The 17,512-nt window shown below is 26.9% G+C and overlaps 3 protein-coding genes across 4 annotated transcripts; 2 read left to right on the top strand and 1 right to left on the bottom strand.

Annotated features, from left to right (window-relative positions):
* Positions 1 to 120: 120 nt before the first annotated feature.
* LOC126841387 (ATP-dependent RNA helicase DDX19A-like) lies at positions 121 to 8,765 on the bottom strand. Its single transcript, XM_050577839.1, has 9 exons — positions 8,463 to 8,765; positions 8,132 to 8,349; positions 7,097 to 7,189; positions 6,695 to 6,797; positions 5,484 to 5,598; positions 5,237 to 5,414; positions 4,930 to 5,167; positions 545 to 707; positions 121 to 481 (listed from the first exon to the last, which is right to left on the bottom strand). Exons 1-9 carry the CDS (start codon positions 8,481 to 8,483, stop codon positions 222 to 224), a joined length of 1,389 nt encoding a protein of 462 aa, XP_050433796.1. The 5' UTR covers positions 8,484 to 8,765; the 3' UTR covers positions 121 to 221.
* LOC126841386 (geranylgeranyl transferase type-2 subunit alpha) lies at positions 1,751 to 3,769 on the top strand. Its single transcript, XM_050577838.1, has 2 exons — positions 1,751 to 1,993; positions 2,073 to 3,769. The coding sequence occupies exon 2, from the start codon at positions 2,085 to 2,087 to the stop codon at positions 3,630 to 3,632; it is 1,548 nt and encodes a 515-aa protein (XP_050433795.1). The 5' UTR covers positions 1,751 to 1,993; positions 2,073 to 2,084; the 3' UTR covers positions 3,633 to 3,769.
* Positions 8,766 to 9,446: 681 nt separating the features above from the next.
* LOC126841328 (putative neutral sphingomyelinase) lies at positions 9,447 to 13,482 on the top strand. 2 transcript variants are annotated; one of them, XM_050577736.1, is made up of 7 exons: positions 9,569 to 9,960; positions 10,040 to 10,213; positions 10,935 to 11,118; positions 11,339 to 11,539; positions 11,946 to 12,062; positions 12,736 to 12,883; positions 13,114 to 13,482. In XM_050577736.1, the coding sequence occupies exons 1-7, from the start codon at positions 9,929 to 9,931 to the stop codon at positions 13,434 to 13,436; spliced, it is 1,179 nt and encodes a 392-aa protein (XP_050433693.1). In that variant the 5' UTR covers positions 9,569 to 9,928; the 3' UTR covers positions 13,437 to 13,482. The 2 variants fall into 2 exon arrangements, with proteins under 2 accessions (XP_050433694.1, XP_050433693.1); XM_050577737.1 differs by lacking the exon at positions 10,040 to 10,213 and having other exon boundaries at positions 9,447 to 9,785.
* The last annotated feature ends 4,030 nt before the right edge of the window (positions 13,483 to 17,512 follow it).

Raw genomic sequence — 17,512 nt, 5'->3', positions numbered from 1 at the left:
ATGCTCAATTGTAAATAATAAATTAGGTAACTAAAATCAATTTGTCATCCATTAGTCAAGTGACAATAGTTTTTACTTATATAGAAAAAGATAAAACTTATACAAAAATAAACACATTACTTCATTAATAAAAGTTTTAATTTATATTTTATTTTATTCAATTTAATGTTGATTTATAGTCAATAATTATACAATTATAATAATATACAAGATTATAAAAATTAATCCTCAGCCCCAAGTTTCTCCATATCATCAGCATTATCCGTATTCAAATTATTAATTTTTATGGAAAAGTGATTTTCAATTTGTTTAAGTATATGAAAGTCCGTATTACCACTAACAAGATTAATGGCAATACCTTTTTTACCAAAACGTCCAGTTCGTCCAATTCTGTGTAGATATGTATCATAGTCTGGTTCGCGAGAAAAAGTCACAGGCAAGTCAAAGTTAATGACAATTGTGACTTGTTCAATGTCAATACCTAAAAAAAAAACAACCAAATGTCTTTAATATATATTTAAAAGTAACGTATAGCATAATTTACCTCTAGAAAGTACATTTGTTGTAACCAGAACTTTTTCTTTGCCTTCACGGAAACGATCCAATACTGTTATTCTTTGTTGTACTGTCAGCTCCCCAGATAATAATGCTACAGCATGTCCTTGTTCCATCATTTGATTAACCAACCATAAAGCCATTTTTTTAGTCTGTAATTAAAGTTTAAATAATTTAGATTGATTCAAGTATTAATTAATCCTAATAGATTCTTAAGGTATAGATTTCAAAGAGCTATCAACAGTTTAATTTTCAGATTTAAAAGATGAAAATTAACACATATCAAATTATTATTTTGTTATTTAAAATTTGTATACATGTTTTCACGTGAATTTGATATGCTACTTTTAATCATTTTTTTATGTAATTTTATGTACCCTTATAATGGCGTAATTTCGAAAATAGTAGTTACCAATAAGTTACCAACACTTTATTTATGTCTGTTTTTACATAATAATTATGATATATAAAAAAATGTCACAGAATCGCAACAAATATTATAATTAACATTAAATCAATATAATTTTAATGTACTAACATTAATTATAGAAAGTAAAACCAAGAGTAACAAGGGGTAAATAGTGATAATGTAAAAGATTTTCGGTCACTTAAATTATGATTCATGGATAAACTTCTGATGAGCTCATAACAAAAAATTGATTTGCCATTCCTAAATGACTTTTTTTTAGTGAAATTTAAGGTAATTCTGTTACTTAATGGGTTTATTGTACTTATCTCGTGCAAGTTTTAATAATGTTGATATTTTTTACTAGTGACGGTTTATATTGTTTGCAAGTTATACGTCAGGGTATCTGATTTTTTTTAAATTCATTATTTGAAAATTTGAATATTCCACCAATTTTACACAACGAATCAGAGGCTGTTGATGACGGTTATTATTACAGAAAGATATAAGTATATGAGCAATTTGGGTTATGACAAAATGGCTGCCAGTGATTTCAGGCGGCTGTGTATGTGTCTTATGGGAGATGGCAGCCATGTTGTGGAAATTGTTAACACAAAATGCCGACATACCTATTTTTTGATATAGTGTTATCTCCCCAAAGAATACTACTAGATATCACTCGATACGTCCCCGCCCACTTTTATTTTTATCATGACTCGACGGTCGATTGTTACCACGGTCTTATATTTACTTATGACATGAAACTTGGAAGATTCAAGATTGCAATACGATTTACGGCTTATCAGTTATTATAAACAGTATATTATTCAATATTGTATAATAAACTTAACACTAAATTAAGCTTAGTCATAGCTCGAAATTCGAATTATCATGCGTCGTACTTGATATTTAAGTAAACTTGAAATAATTATTATTACCGAGTTACATAATTATTAATGAGTTAGAATACTCAATACACATATTGAAATAAAGGAATTTAATGTTCATACAAATAATAATATTAATACTTGGGTAAGTAAAATATCTATTTATTTTATGACTACCAAACTAATTTTAAAACGTTACTAACATTATGTATAATTATATTTAGAAGTAATACAATATGCATAACAGACTGAAAGTACAAACAACTGAAGCACAAAAAGCTCAAGAAAATCGAGAAAAAGAAAGAAGACTAAAATGGTACCAAAAAGGTATAAGTGAAGTATTCAAACACCGTTCTATAAAAGAATATGATGAATTAGCCCTACAATCTTCTGAGGGCCTTTTACGCTCAAATCCAGATCTTGCTACTTTATGGAATTATAGAAAAGAAATTCTTTTAGTTTTAAAACCTTCAAAGGAACTAATTAATGAAGAGCTTTATTTAACAGAAAAATGTTTGCAAGTAAATCCAAAATCCTATTCTGCATGGTTTCACAGGAACTGGGTATTGGATAATGTCGATCCCGAACCCGACTGGCACAAAGAACTAACACTATGCACTAAGTATTTGAGAATGGATGAGAGAAATTTTCATTGTTGGGATTATAGACAAATAGTTGCTTCCAAGTGCCAAGAACCAAATGAAAATGAATTACAATTTACAATGGAAATGATTAATTTAAATTTTTCAAACTATTCGGCATGGCATTATAGATCAAAGTTAATAAGTGCAGCAGGTAGTTATGAAGAATCGACAAAACATTCAGAATTATCTTTAGTACTAAGTGCTGCATTTACGGAACCCTCTGACCAAAGTGCTTGGATATATCAACGGTGGTTAATCGGAAAATTAGAGCCCTCAATATACATATACCAAACATGTTCTATAAATAATAATGTATTCTTGGTACTCAATAGATGTTTACCTAAACATTATAATATTAAAGGCCTAAGTGAGACTGACTGGAGCTCATTTGATTTAAAAGTTTGGTATAATAAAAGAGAAAATAATGATTTATGTGTAGAAATACTTAATGAAAATAACCAAACAATTGATAAGGCATCAGTTAGTGTACTAAGAAATCGAGACATTTTTAACATTAATATTAGTGCGCAGCTTAAAGAAATTCTAAATGCACAAATAGAAAGCTTAAATCAGTTGATAGAAATGGAACCTGAAAGTAAGTGGGTTCTACTTACTTACGTTTTACTTCTATACACTTTAAAACCAGAAAATTATTTTGAAAAATGTTTAGCAAATTTAAGTATATTGAAAAAAATTGATAAATTGCGAAAAAATTACTACTGTGATCTTGAAAGTCGTTATCGGATCGAACATTGGATTTCTAACACCCAAGATACAAAATATGTTAACTTAAGAGGATATAATTTAACAGCATTTTATCATATCAACATGTTTATTAGCAGCCACAGAGTTGATTTTGGTGACAATGATTTGTCAAATAGTAATTTACAACAGTTAAAATATTTGTTATCATGTAAAGATTTATCACTAAGAAACTGTAATCTAAATAATTTAAAAGGATTTCCAGATTTACCATGTCTTGATGTATTAGATTTAAGAGAAAACAATCTTCAAGAAAACTCATTCAATGATATAATTAAATGTAAAGCGTTAAAACAAATTATACTAGACAAAAAACAAACACCACTTGTAGAAAAACTTCAAACAAATAATACAATACTCAAAATTGAAGTAATTTAATTCTTTAATTATATAAAAATATCCTTTTAATAATATAGAAGTAAGTCATCAATTTTATATTACCAATTTAATTTTCAATAATTTTTTTAAATTTCAAATGGAAATTCTCATAGTGCACTTATGTAATTTTAATTTATTTAAATTATTTTTGTCAACTATTTTAAGATGTAAATGTATAGCCTTTAATTAATTACCTAATGCTAAATCATAAATAAAAATATGTTTAAAATATTTATTAAAACAATATTTATAAGTTCTTTTTGAATAAAAACAAGTTACCCATTCATTTGCTATTCAAGAAAAATGGTAAATAATTACTTAAATTTAGTTTCTAATAATTATTAATTAGAATAATATCACTGAAAAACAATGCAATTTTGCACAGAATGATAAGATTTAATTTTAAAACATTGTTTATGAAAATTTCAAGTTTTAAAATTGAGCTATCTGCATTAGTTAATGAGATATAAAGTCAATAACCAGTTATAGATAATTAGTTTTAAAGCTGATTTAAGTTTAAAATTCCGGATGGGCGCAGATAAAAATAGTGCTACACTCCACCCTTCCTCTCATTCTTAATTTTAAAATTTATTAACTACAACTAATTATCTAAAACGGGTCATCCATCAACCAGTCTAAATTTTCAGCAACTTATTTCACTTTCAAAAAGTTAATAGCGCTCTGGAAAATACCAAAATAGGTGAATAATTGGTAATTTCATAAATTGTATAATAACATAAATAAAAATGTTTTTAAAAAGAAAAAGTATCTGTAATTATTTTTCGAGAAAATGAGCGTCTTACGTTAAATTGATCACCATATTAATCAAATTTATGTTTTGATCAACAATAGACAATTTTTTTTTTTTTAATTTTAAGGTTGAATATTTTATTTTATTTAACTAAATTTTTTAACTTGTAGTTTTATTAAATACTTTTTGTTTACAATTTACGATCTATAAGTTGTTTATATGAAGAATCAGCCCAATGATTAGGTTATTATGACCAGACAAACATCATTATCATAATACCTATCAGCTAAGCATAAAAGCTAAAATTTAGGTATATATTTAAATTTAAAGTGCTTTTTAAATTTATTATTAGTTTAAACATTCAGTTTAGTATATAGATAAGCGGTGCTAAACACAAAATCGGTTGCCGTTTCTGTGTGTAGCACCATCTGTATATTCTAAAATCAATGATTTTGTTAATAATTTTAATTATAATATAAAATTTTAATAAATATTTTTAATTTAGTTAATAAATATTAAGCAAGCTAAGAAATTTGGAAATAATACCTGGCAAAATATCATAGCTTGTCCTATAGTTACTCCACCATAAATATTAACCAACGCATTGTATTTGTCTTCTTTATTATTGCAGTTCACATAATATTGTCTTATATTATCTAGAGTTTCTTCTTCTCGCTTCAATCGTATAATTACAGCCATTGGAGCAATAGCGTTGGCAAATCTCATGACATCTTCAGTATAGGTAGCAGAAAAGAACATCATTTGACATGACTCATTCAACAATCTATTCATTACAAAATATAAATTCAATACAAACGTGGAATTTTTAAATAAAATACCATGATTTATTTACTTTCTTATACGAAAACTTTGATCTTGATGGCCTTGGGTATCTACCATAATATCTGCTTCATCCAAAACAAATACTTTAATTTTTTTAGGATCAAAAAATCTATACTTTGTAGCCCAATCTAACACTTTTCCAGGTGTACCAACAATGATTTGTTCTTGTATTTTAGAACCCTTTTCAACTATAAAAATACTTAATTAAATTATCTATTGATTTGAATACAGTTGTTGACAAAACAATAAATACATACCTTCTTCACCCCTAACAGCATATCTGAGTCTTATGTTAGGACAGTAAGTGGACATCTTTGCAGCAACCTCGCCAGTTTGAATAGCCAATTCATAAGTAGGTGATAAACATATCACCTGAAATAATAATTTACTAAATTTAACTTTTTTTTAATTATTTATATTATGATACACCCTAACTAACACAGATCTGATCTAAAAATTTAGAGAACTACAGGACAATTTGAATAGAGGCCTCACTTGACAGTCAAAAAAGTAAATTTTTTAATAGTCTAATACTCTATACAATTATAAAAATATTTATATCTATTAAATATGTGATTAACATATTATTAAACTAGGTCTAGACCAAAGTAAGTAAACACAACATTTTTTTTAAAATATTCTAGGTCATGTAAAATTATATATCAGAAGTCTACAATGATAATGAAATTTTGATACAACATTAATATCAACACTTTTATTCAGCAACTTTCAATATTCAATATCAAATAGAGTAGTAACTTAAATTTATAAATTTTAGTATTTACTGATAACGCAACTTAGTTGATACATTGAAATTTGTATTGATAAATTGCAATACTCATTATATAATATATATATATATATTAGGGTGGTCGTTAATTTCGATTTTGAGGAACAAAGTATAGAAAAAAAATTGTAACAGTCTGGATTTAGAAGTATTCATTATTTATATTGAATATGCAAAAAATATTATATAGGTGTCTTGTATAAATTGAAAATTAATTGGATTGTTATTTATCTACATTCTCGTTTGTACCAGCACCAATTCCCGACAATTCTTCATAGTTGAACATTTTTTTGCAGTTTATTAGCCGTTGTAATAAAATAATTATTGGAAAATAAATAATAGCAATATCATTTCAATACAAATCTTGAAGCCCTGTGCGGCACCTGTTATTCTTAAATGAAAAATCTGAAAAAATTAGGGCATTTTTTTTTTGTTGATATTTTAAACCTATTTCTATACTTTGCTCCTCAAAATCAAAATTAACAACCATCCTAATTTATAGATTTTTTTTCGCCGAATATTATAATTAAAATATAATGGGAAAAAATGACACCAATAAGGATGTTCATTATAGATTCCTTAATAATTATAATACTTTTTTCTAACATAAAAAATAAATATGGAGGTGAAATAAATACATTTAATATATTAATCTATAGTAATAATTTTAATAAAAATTACTTGTGGATATTCCAGCTCAGGGTCAACTCTACTTAACATTGCCAAAACAAAAGCTGCAGTTTTTCCTGTTCCAGACTGTGATTGAGCAATTAAATTTTGGGGCCTATAAAATAATGTGTAATGTAAAACAACTATATAAAACAAACAAGAATTAGCTGGGTATAATTTGTCTTTATGTATTAGGGGGGGGGGGAGAGGGGAGAGCTTTCATGACAGCGAAGAAGAAGTGCCTGTGATTGATATACATATACTATTCGTATCTGTACTGTTTAAACCTATCTACAGACACTTTCTATTATACTGAACTTAAAGCAATGTGTGTTTATCATATTTAGGTCAGTTTGATACAAAATAAATGCTAAGCAACACAAAATCAATATTAGAAGAAAGTTTTAAACTTACGGATTTGCCAAAAGTAAAGGTAATGCTGTTTCTTGAATCTTAGATGGTGCATTGTAACCCATTTCATAAACACCTTTTAACAAGTTTGGAGTCCTAAAAAAATATTAAATTTTAAACAAATGTATTAGCTAATAAATAATAAAACCTATAATTTAATATTGAAGCAACTATTTCATATCAGGTCCGGGGTCCCCTTATTACATTTTTTTTTTTTACAGCGTCATAAGATTTATAATTACAAATATATAAAGAAACAGGCAACTCAAGAGTAGTTTTAAAGGTTTCAAAATAACTTTAAATGTTTCATGGTTTATTCTCTTATAGCAACAGATTGCAACTGTTTGAAAATAAATAACCTGGCTAAAAATACCCGGGTTGTTTGAAAAATAAAAATAAATTTTTTAAGCCTTTAAGCCATTTATAGATATCAGCTTGTTGTTTGGGTGTTCTAAGTTTATAGGCTAGTGTAGGTATTGAACAGGAGTGCTAGGGCTAGAGCTGTCACTGAAAAACGTGGGTGATCACCCATCCAGGATCAAGCAGTGACGGACTCATCAAGTGGCGAGTATCACCTAAGCCGTAAGATAACCACTGTACCACACCATGTCCCATAAGATATTACAAAATTAATGATTAACATGAGACAAAACAATAAAAAAACATATTTTGTAATTATTTTACCTATTGACATATTGTACTAAAAAAATGTACAATATATGTATATAATATAACTATTGTATAATATAAAAAAAAGGATATATACTAAAATGTACTTTGTATATTATAACTGGTTTTGCTTCATTATGTTGAATAAAAAAATTATTCGGTTTCATAAAATATTTTAAGTTTGTTTATTATAGAGTTAAAGTATGCTAAGATAGTCTATAGCCTAATGAAATACAGCAACCTTTTTAATAACGAAATAGTGGGAAAGATTGAATAATAATTAAGATAGAGCTGCACCCGAAAAATCATATAGCGTGGAATACCTAGGATGTATAGAATAGATTTATACCGTAATATAAGATAACATACAATTTAAGAAGTTCAAAAGACTTCACAGAATATAATGGAGACTTAGGATCACGTCTTTGAACTTCAATATCATGCTTTGATGTTATAAGTCCTGTTCGTACGATTTTTTGCAATAATGATTTTTCTGCTGCTGGTAACTCTTTGTCATCTTCACTGGAACTATTATTTGGTGAATCAGTAGAAGAAGCTTGTCTAGCTTCAATTTGAGTACTTGACATCTGAACAGAAGATTAGTTTATAATAAATAGGTAAATAATTGAAAAAGTGACAGTTAAGTAAGAATCCAGTTTAAATTATTTTTTTGTAAAATGTATAAACTAATAATACTTACTCTTTTTGTAATAGTCTCCATTCCTATTTATTTAAACAGAATATAAATTGTCGAACCCTGGAAATTTTAATCATTAACAATGTGATCTCAGGACTCAGATCACTATTAAAATTTCCTAACAAATTCAAATATTATTAAATTCTCCGAACTCTTGAACTTAGAAACGACGTACCGCGTGCTGTGTGTTTAGCGTATGCCTTACGGGTTTTCTGTTAAATATAATAAATGAGCGAATAACAACTGACAACAGTTCCTACTTCTATAGTGAACAGCTAGCAGGTAGCCACTACACTGTACGCCGTACACAGTACACTTATCAGTTATCAAACTTGTGCACAAGAGTCAAGATATTATCATGTATAAGGCCACGCTTGTGTGTATACAACAGATAACTTTTATCTTGAAGTACAGTGTTACCTATCTAGGTCAAAAGAATTATAAATTAAATAATTTTACTTTATTATACATACTTACGAGTTGGGGGTACAGCTATATTATGCATAATTTAATATTATAAGGCATATATATAATGTTAATGCTCAGTTTTTAATATAGCTCAACAAATTAAATTTGACTTTAAAAAAATTAAAAACATGACTTTACATGAAAAACATGAAAACATAAAAAAATAAAAACCATGACTTTAAAAAAATAATTTACAATATGTATTAAGTGCAATCATTCATAATTATATAAAAATAGTAATGAAATATCGATATGGAGGATACAAGGAAAAAAACGAATTAACCATTTGTTTTAAATGGTGATGTTGGTGCCATCAAATTTTGACTGTTAAAATAATCATGTTTTTAAACATTTTAAAACATCTTTTCATCTACCTATTATCTAATTAAACAGAAGTTTCGTTTTGTAGACTTTAAATTTTAAAATAATTAAATACACTTTAAATATTATAGTTAACCATTTATGGTGTTCAGCGTATCTTTTGAACCCGTGAAAGAGGAAAACATATTTTTATTTACTTATTTAAAAAAAAAAAAAGCTGATTGTTGTATGAAATATGAATACGATTACAGAATGTATCCTACGCGCCAACTAGGTACCAATCGCCAATGAAACCCAGTCACAAGTCACATTAAGAAACTGATATGACAGTTACCGTTATCTAGTATCTACCAAAATATCAAATTGCCCAAGCGGCAATCTCCATTGACCTGTGGCGAATCCGCGAATGACGATATACAGTTTATAATTTTATTTTTAATAATTTTATTTTAAATTGTTTTCGTTAATCGAAATCGTGACATAGCTTGTCGAAAATGATAGTGTTGAGTACTGTAACAGTTGTTGGCCTAATTAAACGTTTGTTCTAAAATTGAGTTATTTTACTTATTTTTTTGTTAACTATTGTAAATAAGTAATAATAAAATATATTTAAAAAACCAGATCGTTTTAAACGGTACTCTTTGTGTACCTATTAGATAAATTTAACAATAATAGTTAAAATGAAATTAAGTGTATTTACTCTTAATGTTTGGTATGAAAATTGGTCATCATTAGTTTGCGTTTAATAATATTATATACTAATTCATGTAAATACTATTACTAATTTAAAGGGGTTTGAAGTTTGTTGGAAAAAATCGTTCAGCACGTATTAAGGCACTAGCTGATGCACTCTTGGGTAACAACTATGACGTAATTTGTCTGCAAGAGTTGTGGTGTGAAGAGGACTACAAATATTTGAAAGAAACATGTAAAAATATATTTAGGTGTATACATTACTTTCATAGGTATGTTTATAATTACACTTGATGTTTAAATAATATAGACACATTTATAAACTGATATTAAAAAAGTTACAGAAAATGTATATATTATAAATTTAGTTAAGTCATTTGTATTGGTGCAAAAATGTATTCCATACCTATTTCATAATATGACAAATATTATATTTGCTTCTACCACAGCTTGATCTTAGATGGATCACCTGTTATTTGTAGCCTACACCATATCTTAACGGCACATGTTCTCACCTATACACAAACACAAGCTTAAACCAATAACTAGGTAATATCGACTACCAAAGTTTTTAAAAAAAATTGCTACAAAATGTCATAGAGTTTTAACTTATTCATTTAAGTTAAGGCAAATTAGGTACATGATTAAGTTTACACACATCAAGTAAAATGTTATGGTTATTGTTAAAGTGCTTCTCTATGGGCTTTAATATCTTATAAATTTACTTCCACAAACATTTTCAAGAGTTGCAAGTTACTGCTCATGGTTATAATTAACTTATAAATGTATAAATAAAGTATAGGTATCAATTCCCAAAAATAAATTCATTACTTTTCTCCCTAGTCAAATATATGAAACAATTATTATTTTAATATTTATGCTTATGAGTCATGGACAAACTAAAAAATTTCAATAATTACTTTTCAGCAGTCATGTATTTAATTATGAAACTTATTACTTCTATTATTTGATTTATATTTTCTACTTTTACAGTGGAATGTTGGGTTCAGGAATGTGTATTATGTCTCGCTATCCAGTCATTGATATTCATTACCATCCATATCTTTTAAATGGTTACTTACACATGATATTCCATGGTGACTGGTTTGGTGGAAAAGGCATTGGTTTATGTCGTATTAATGTTAATGGCCTTATTGTTGATGTGTTTACTACTCATGTGAGTATTTTACAAAAAATATATTCATCTTTGAACTCTTGTAATAATTTAATATTTTAATACATTTTTTAAAGTAAATTTCAATATTAATTTTTACACCTTAACTGCTATGTGTTGGCTGTTCCAGTTTATGTGGTTTACAAATAATCGAACTGGGACCCATGTCAGCTAAAGTGTTGATGAACTGTTATACTATTTATTATTCATATATATATTTCAGTTACATGCTTGTTATGATCCTTCTAATGATAAATATGAAAGACATAGAATTGTTCAAGCATTTGAAGTGGCAAATTTTGTACGAATTACATCAGTGGGTGCAGATTTATCAATATTAGCAGGAGATTTGAACTGTGAACCGGGTGATATTTGTTACAAATTAATCCAGTTAGGTGCAAATATAAAGGATTGTTATTCAACGGTAAAGTAATTTAAAATTTTATATTATGTAATTAGCTGTATACTTGCAGTATACTTTTAAAGAGGCACTTTATACTGTTTCTCGGGGGAGACTATTTAGCAATCATAATATAATAAAATTGAGAACATGAATTAAATTTGTTCAATAAATATGACACTATTGTATTGGTCCTTAGCAATATTTTCGTTAAGTATAAGACCTAGAAATATTAAAATTAATAACTTAATTTTTGGATCTTATTTATATCTAAATGTAGAATAATGTTAATCAGTACAAGCTGTGTATAAATATATCAACATGACTTTCTCAAATTGTGTTAATCGACAATCTTACTTATAGTTATAATTTATGTATATCAAGATACTATGGTAAAATTATTAAATTTATTGTTATTGAAATGTTTTAGTGTATGACAAATGAAATAGAGTATACTTTTAATCATCCTCGAAACTCGTACAAGAACTCTAAAGAGCCAAAAAGTCGTTTAGACTTTATACTATATAAATCAAGTAAAAATAAATTGGTAAGTAAAATATTGCCTTAAGAATGAACGTACTAACTACTACAACCAAAGTCTGATTATTAAAATCCATATAAATTATATTATGTAATACCCAAAAATATATATATATATATATGGGTGTACTTAGAATTAAGCGTACTTACAACACCAAATATTTTTTAGTGTTGTGAAAATATTGTTTAGCTACACTAAAAATATCCAAACTTCAAATGTAGATTAAAGGAAAAGTAATACATCATGTTCATTGATTTTATAGAATTTTAGTATTGGAAACTTCATAAAATAAAACATTTTACTATTTTTTTAAATTGTATATACTAATAGTGAAGTAGGCCATAGTGAGTCATACAGGTATTAAATCTGAAAAAAATAAATTCACTATAAATCTAAGAAATATCCAAACAACTTTGGATCTAATACAACTATACATTTTTTTTTTAAGTTACGGCTTGGCATATTTTTTAGTTTAAATATATGTACGTTTTTAGGACATTTTTCTCGATTTCTATTTTAGTGCATTTTATTAATTTTTCTATTTGTTAAGGCAGATATTTTTAGTTTTTTCTTTCAAGCTATGTTGGCATTTTTTATAGTTGATTATAATTTATAAATTTTAAATTAATTTATGTTATATTATATTTTATACTCCATAATTAATATTTAAAAAATTTAGGTTCATGTACGAGAGCACAGATATTCATTACCATCACGAGTCCCTGATAATGATTTTAGTTATTCTGATCATGAACCAATTGAAGCAGTTTTTGAAATAACTTCAAAGATATTGGAATTGGATGGTGAAAGTGATAATAACGATAAAGGTAACAACAAATAATAATATTATGCTAATTCTACAGATCTTGACGAGACCGTGTGAGGCAACGCAAGCATGAAAGTGAATTCAACTGCTTTCATATTGTCTCACCTCGTGGTTGCTCCATTTCGTGTCAGTATTTTGACGCGAGATGAAGTACATAAGTTGAGAGTGTTAATTAAAAATAGTATATAGAATAAATGTTTTCCTTTGTGCATAATATTAATACATTTTCAGAATTAAAATCAAGACATGAACTTTTAAATGTTATTCAGCATAGCCAAAACAAATTCAATGATCATTTAGTCAATGAGCAAATATTTTCTTATACGTTTTTCACAGTATCACTTTTTAGTTTGTTGTTTGCTATTTGTATTTTATGGTTTTTGCCATTCGGAGAAACCAACATTATATTTGTATCAGTTGTTATGGCTATATTTTTATGTATTTTTATACTTACCTGTGTTTATATTCTGGTAATTAAATGTATTGAGAAAAATTGCATTCGAGGATCATACAATCAAATGAAAACAGTATTCAATGATCATATACCTTTTTAGTTTTTAGTCAATTAATACAGCTCTAAATTATTATATTTGTTATTTTTAATAAAAATGATTCATTTTTTTTTTTACAATTTTAATTACTTTTCCTATTTAATGCCTAAAGCTGTGAATTTGTTTACTATATCTAACGTATAAAGGGCACAGGGGAAAAAGGTTAGTAGTCAACTTATGAAAAAAAAATGTTTCAAATAGTTTTTTTTAATATATTCCATTAATTTTTTTTAATTATGTCAATAGTTTTTTTAAATAAATACATTTTTTAGTAGAATAGCACTTAATGTGATTTTTGTTGTTCTTATGTAAGAGTGAGAGGAATTCACGAACTTTGTTTTTGCTATACTCTAAAATTTTCATACATGGACTACTACCCTTCTTCCCTTGTGCCCTTCATATGTCTACTATACAATATTATGTTGGGTTAATTAATTTAACGTTAAACACTTTTTTTCTGGAAACTGTTGGAATTTTTCTTTATGAAAATTACTTTTTAATATATATATATATATATATAAGTAGATACACTCTGTAAATAATATTAAAAGAGGCAAGCATCACAAAATTGTACAATATTGTAAAATTATACTATACCTATATATATATATTAGACTTGGCCAAAATAAAACGGACAATTTTGTTTTGAACGGTACTATGAAAATATTGTTCATGATGATAAAAAAAAATTATGGTGAAAGTTAGAGCCCTTAATATTAACAATAAGATACATATCATGACGACTGACTTTTTTTTTACACAATTGGCATATTTTATTCAAAACTCGTAAATTATTGGTCTGAAAAGTTCTATTGATACATATTCTTGAAGGAAATTGAATTCCCTACAAAAAAGCTATCTTTGTAAATTTTCGTCAAACAAGCCGTTTCCATGGAAATCGTGCCTTGAACATTTAACTGTTTTTTCAATTTGTTTTTGAATTTAGAATTTTGTAACTACCACAACTATCAATATTTGGTTTTTTTGGCCCAGTCTAAAATATATATAGTATAATTTTACAATATTGTACAAATTTGTGATGCTTACCGGCTGTGTAATATTAATTTTATTTAATCACATGATCATACATAAAGTATTTTTTTAATTTTAAGTATTGTCAGCAAAATTGGTCACCTTATATTATTACATATTTTTATGTTTTGAAAAACTAATGCAACTTTGTAACATTGGGCAATAAAGAGCTACTGAGTATAATGTTGTAAAATTTCAGTTAGCAATTGTTAAAATTATTTAAATATTACTAATTAAAAAAATGATAATCCAGTTTGCTTTTTTATACACAGTTGAGAAAAAATTTAAAAATGTGTTGAGTTTTTGTTTTATAATATACAATACATACACTTATGAAGCAAACCACTAAATTAAATATTGAATAATTAGATTCTTATATTGATCAGAAATTATACAAATTTCATGGTTTATATTTTAGATGTCAAAGATAAAAAATGCTACATTTATCAAATTTTTTATTTTCAATTCTGACACATTATAATTTAGGAAATTATGGTTAGGCTAAATAATAGTTAGCTTAGGGTTTTCTTCACTGTATAACTATAGCTATATAAAAATCCAAAACAGGCGACGTTGTTTTTTCTACTCTATCCAAAAAATCTGGGAGTCAGTAAAAAATGATCCAATTCATAAAAGAAATTATTTTGTATATCAGATTATTTGTTTAATATAAATAAAATACATTTTTTCTTTTTTGTAAGTAACATTCACAGTAAATGTAATCTGCTAATGACCTAACGCCGTTGACGTTTAACAACATTAAAAAAAAAATTACTAAATCCTTTATACAATTAGTTTTTAGTTTTTTTAAAAATGATCGATCGTGGTCTATAATGAGATGTAGCATTAATTTAATATATTACTCCTGACTCCATAAATGTTAAATTATAAAAATGTTGATAACAATAATTGACTATTCAGTATACCTATTATGTTGTTTTAATTTGACAGAATAAAATGGATTACTTGAACATAATGTTTAATAATACTCACAAGTCGAAAATTAAGTAAAACGGGTCAATTTGATAAAAGCCATAGCCATCGGTTACTATTGTGATTAAGCTCGCGTAGAAAGTTAATTGACTATAAGGTTCAAAATAAATTGAAAAAGTACAAATTCGTGGAAAAACTAATGCGTTGTCATAAAATTATTTATGTCTTATTTAAATATTCGTGATCACTGGTTAGTTAATATTGTTTGTTTTATGTAGGTACATTTCGTTTAAAATTCAATATTGCGTCTTTATTTTACTTTTTAGTTATAAAATGTCTTATACACTCTATTGATATGTTTTTACCGAATTACATTGGGCACTGTCCGAAATCTAACAAAATGTATTGTCGACCTTCAAGTAAGTAATTTTGCTCTGTAGGTTGTTATTTTAAGTCTGAAGATAGGCAGAAATGTAATTGTTAAAATATGTATTTATATATTTTAGTGTTGTTATATATTTAGACAAAAAAATGCATTAAATTAATAACCTTACGGGTTTAAAGTAAAACAAACCATAGGGTAGCCAAATAAATGGATCTAAGAGGAATCCTCTCATTTTTGTGTGTTACGTTATTTTTAAATGTATTTTTCTGTAAGTTATGAGGAAAGATATTAGAAGTCGTTTTTTTTATGAAAAGCTTACTACATTCTCTATAGGATTAAAAAACTATTTTTGAATTAGTTGTTAGAAAAACTATAATCATTCAAAATATACAGTGTGATTTATATAACGTAAGGCACTCTTAAAATAATTACAGTTTTGAAGTTTTTCTTTTTTAAAAATGTGTTTGATTATATTATATTAAAATATAAAATCTTCGACCGTCGTATTATCTTCTTATTCGTCTTCATCTCAAATTCATGGGTTCGGCCACCCTAGTCCTAAACCTTCACTCGACACACGAATCACGATCTTCCACATCATCTTTGCATACACCAGCAGTATTCATATCATTCACAATTGTACCCAGCCATATCTTTTTTCGGTCTTCCTCTTCCCCTCTTTCTTCTTACGTTTATTTTCATTACCATTCTAACGGTTTCCTCTCCTTATAATAACAGGCCCAAACCATTTCAGTCTATTTTCTCTTATTTTGTCCGCTACCGAAGCCACTCTTATGCTACCCCTCCACTTACTCACCTAAGAATTCACAATTCTGATTATTTAATTACAAGAAACCGAAATATTTAAATGAAAATCGGCTTCTAACATAACATAGTAAATTAGCCAAAGAACTCTATACTCTTTACAGAACTAAAATTTGACCTTCCTATATAGTCGAAATTTTGTCTGGCTTTTTGATCTAAAATAAACGAAAATGGCTTTTCTTCATAAAAACAATTATTTAAATTAAAATAATACCTTAAAGCTTATACAACTTAACCAGAAAATTAATTAACATAGTCAAAATTTATTAAAATCTCTTTTTTTTTTAAATATTGCCTGTACAAAACTCCTCAAAACTAGACGGCGTGCAATCCTCTTAAAATAGCAGTTACAGTACCAATCGTATTGTAATAATTGTTATTAATTGCGATAGTACCTATAGGTACAATAACCAATTACAATTTTTTTTTCACCACTCAATATTTAATATAAATGGATGAACAAAAACAATTTTGTACTGTTCTAATTTATTAGCGACAAACAAAATATATTGGATGTGCCCTTGTAAATCAGCCTTTTGAAAAATTGCAGGTGCAGCCCAGTGCGTACGCCTAAGCTAAATCCTGTGTTTCACATCCTCATCAAAGCCACGGTTTTTTTTTGTACAAAAGATCCTAAATACTTAAAATACTCAACCTTGCCTTCTACATCACCACCACCGACCACGGTGTATTGTCTATGAGTAAGACATTTTTTTTCTATATTTGTTGGCTTTGTGATATGTCGTACAATATTTCTACGTTTAAAAGAATAGTTTTTTTATTTAATAAATAGATTATCAATAATATTTTTATAAAATTAAATGCTCTGGGGGTTATATATCACCCTGATCACCCCCTGTAAATACGCCACTGTCCCATGTACACGGCACTGTTATTGTACATA

Source organism: Adelges cooleyi, unplaced genomic scaffold (genome assembly GCF_023614345.1).
Source record: "Adelges cooleyi isolate 19-005CV unplaced genomic scaffold, UGA_ACOO_1.1 ACOO_flye_CR_arks_rails_tigmint_CR_PRNA_381, whole genome shotgun sequence".
NCBI lineage: Eukaryota > Metazoa > Arthropoda > Insecta > Hemiptera > Adelgidae > Adelges > Adelges cooleyi.
The sequence above is the reverse complement of the archived record's forward strand: the minus strand, read 5'-3'. Positions and strand labels throughout refer to the sequence as shown.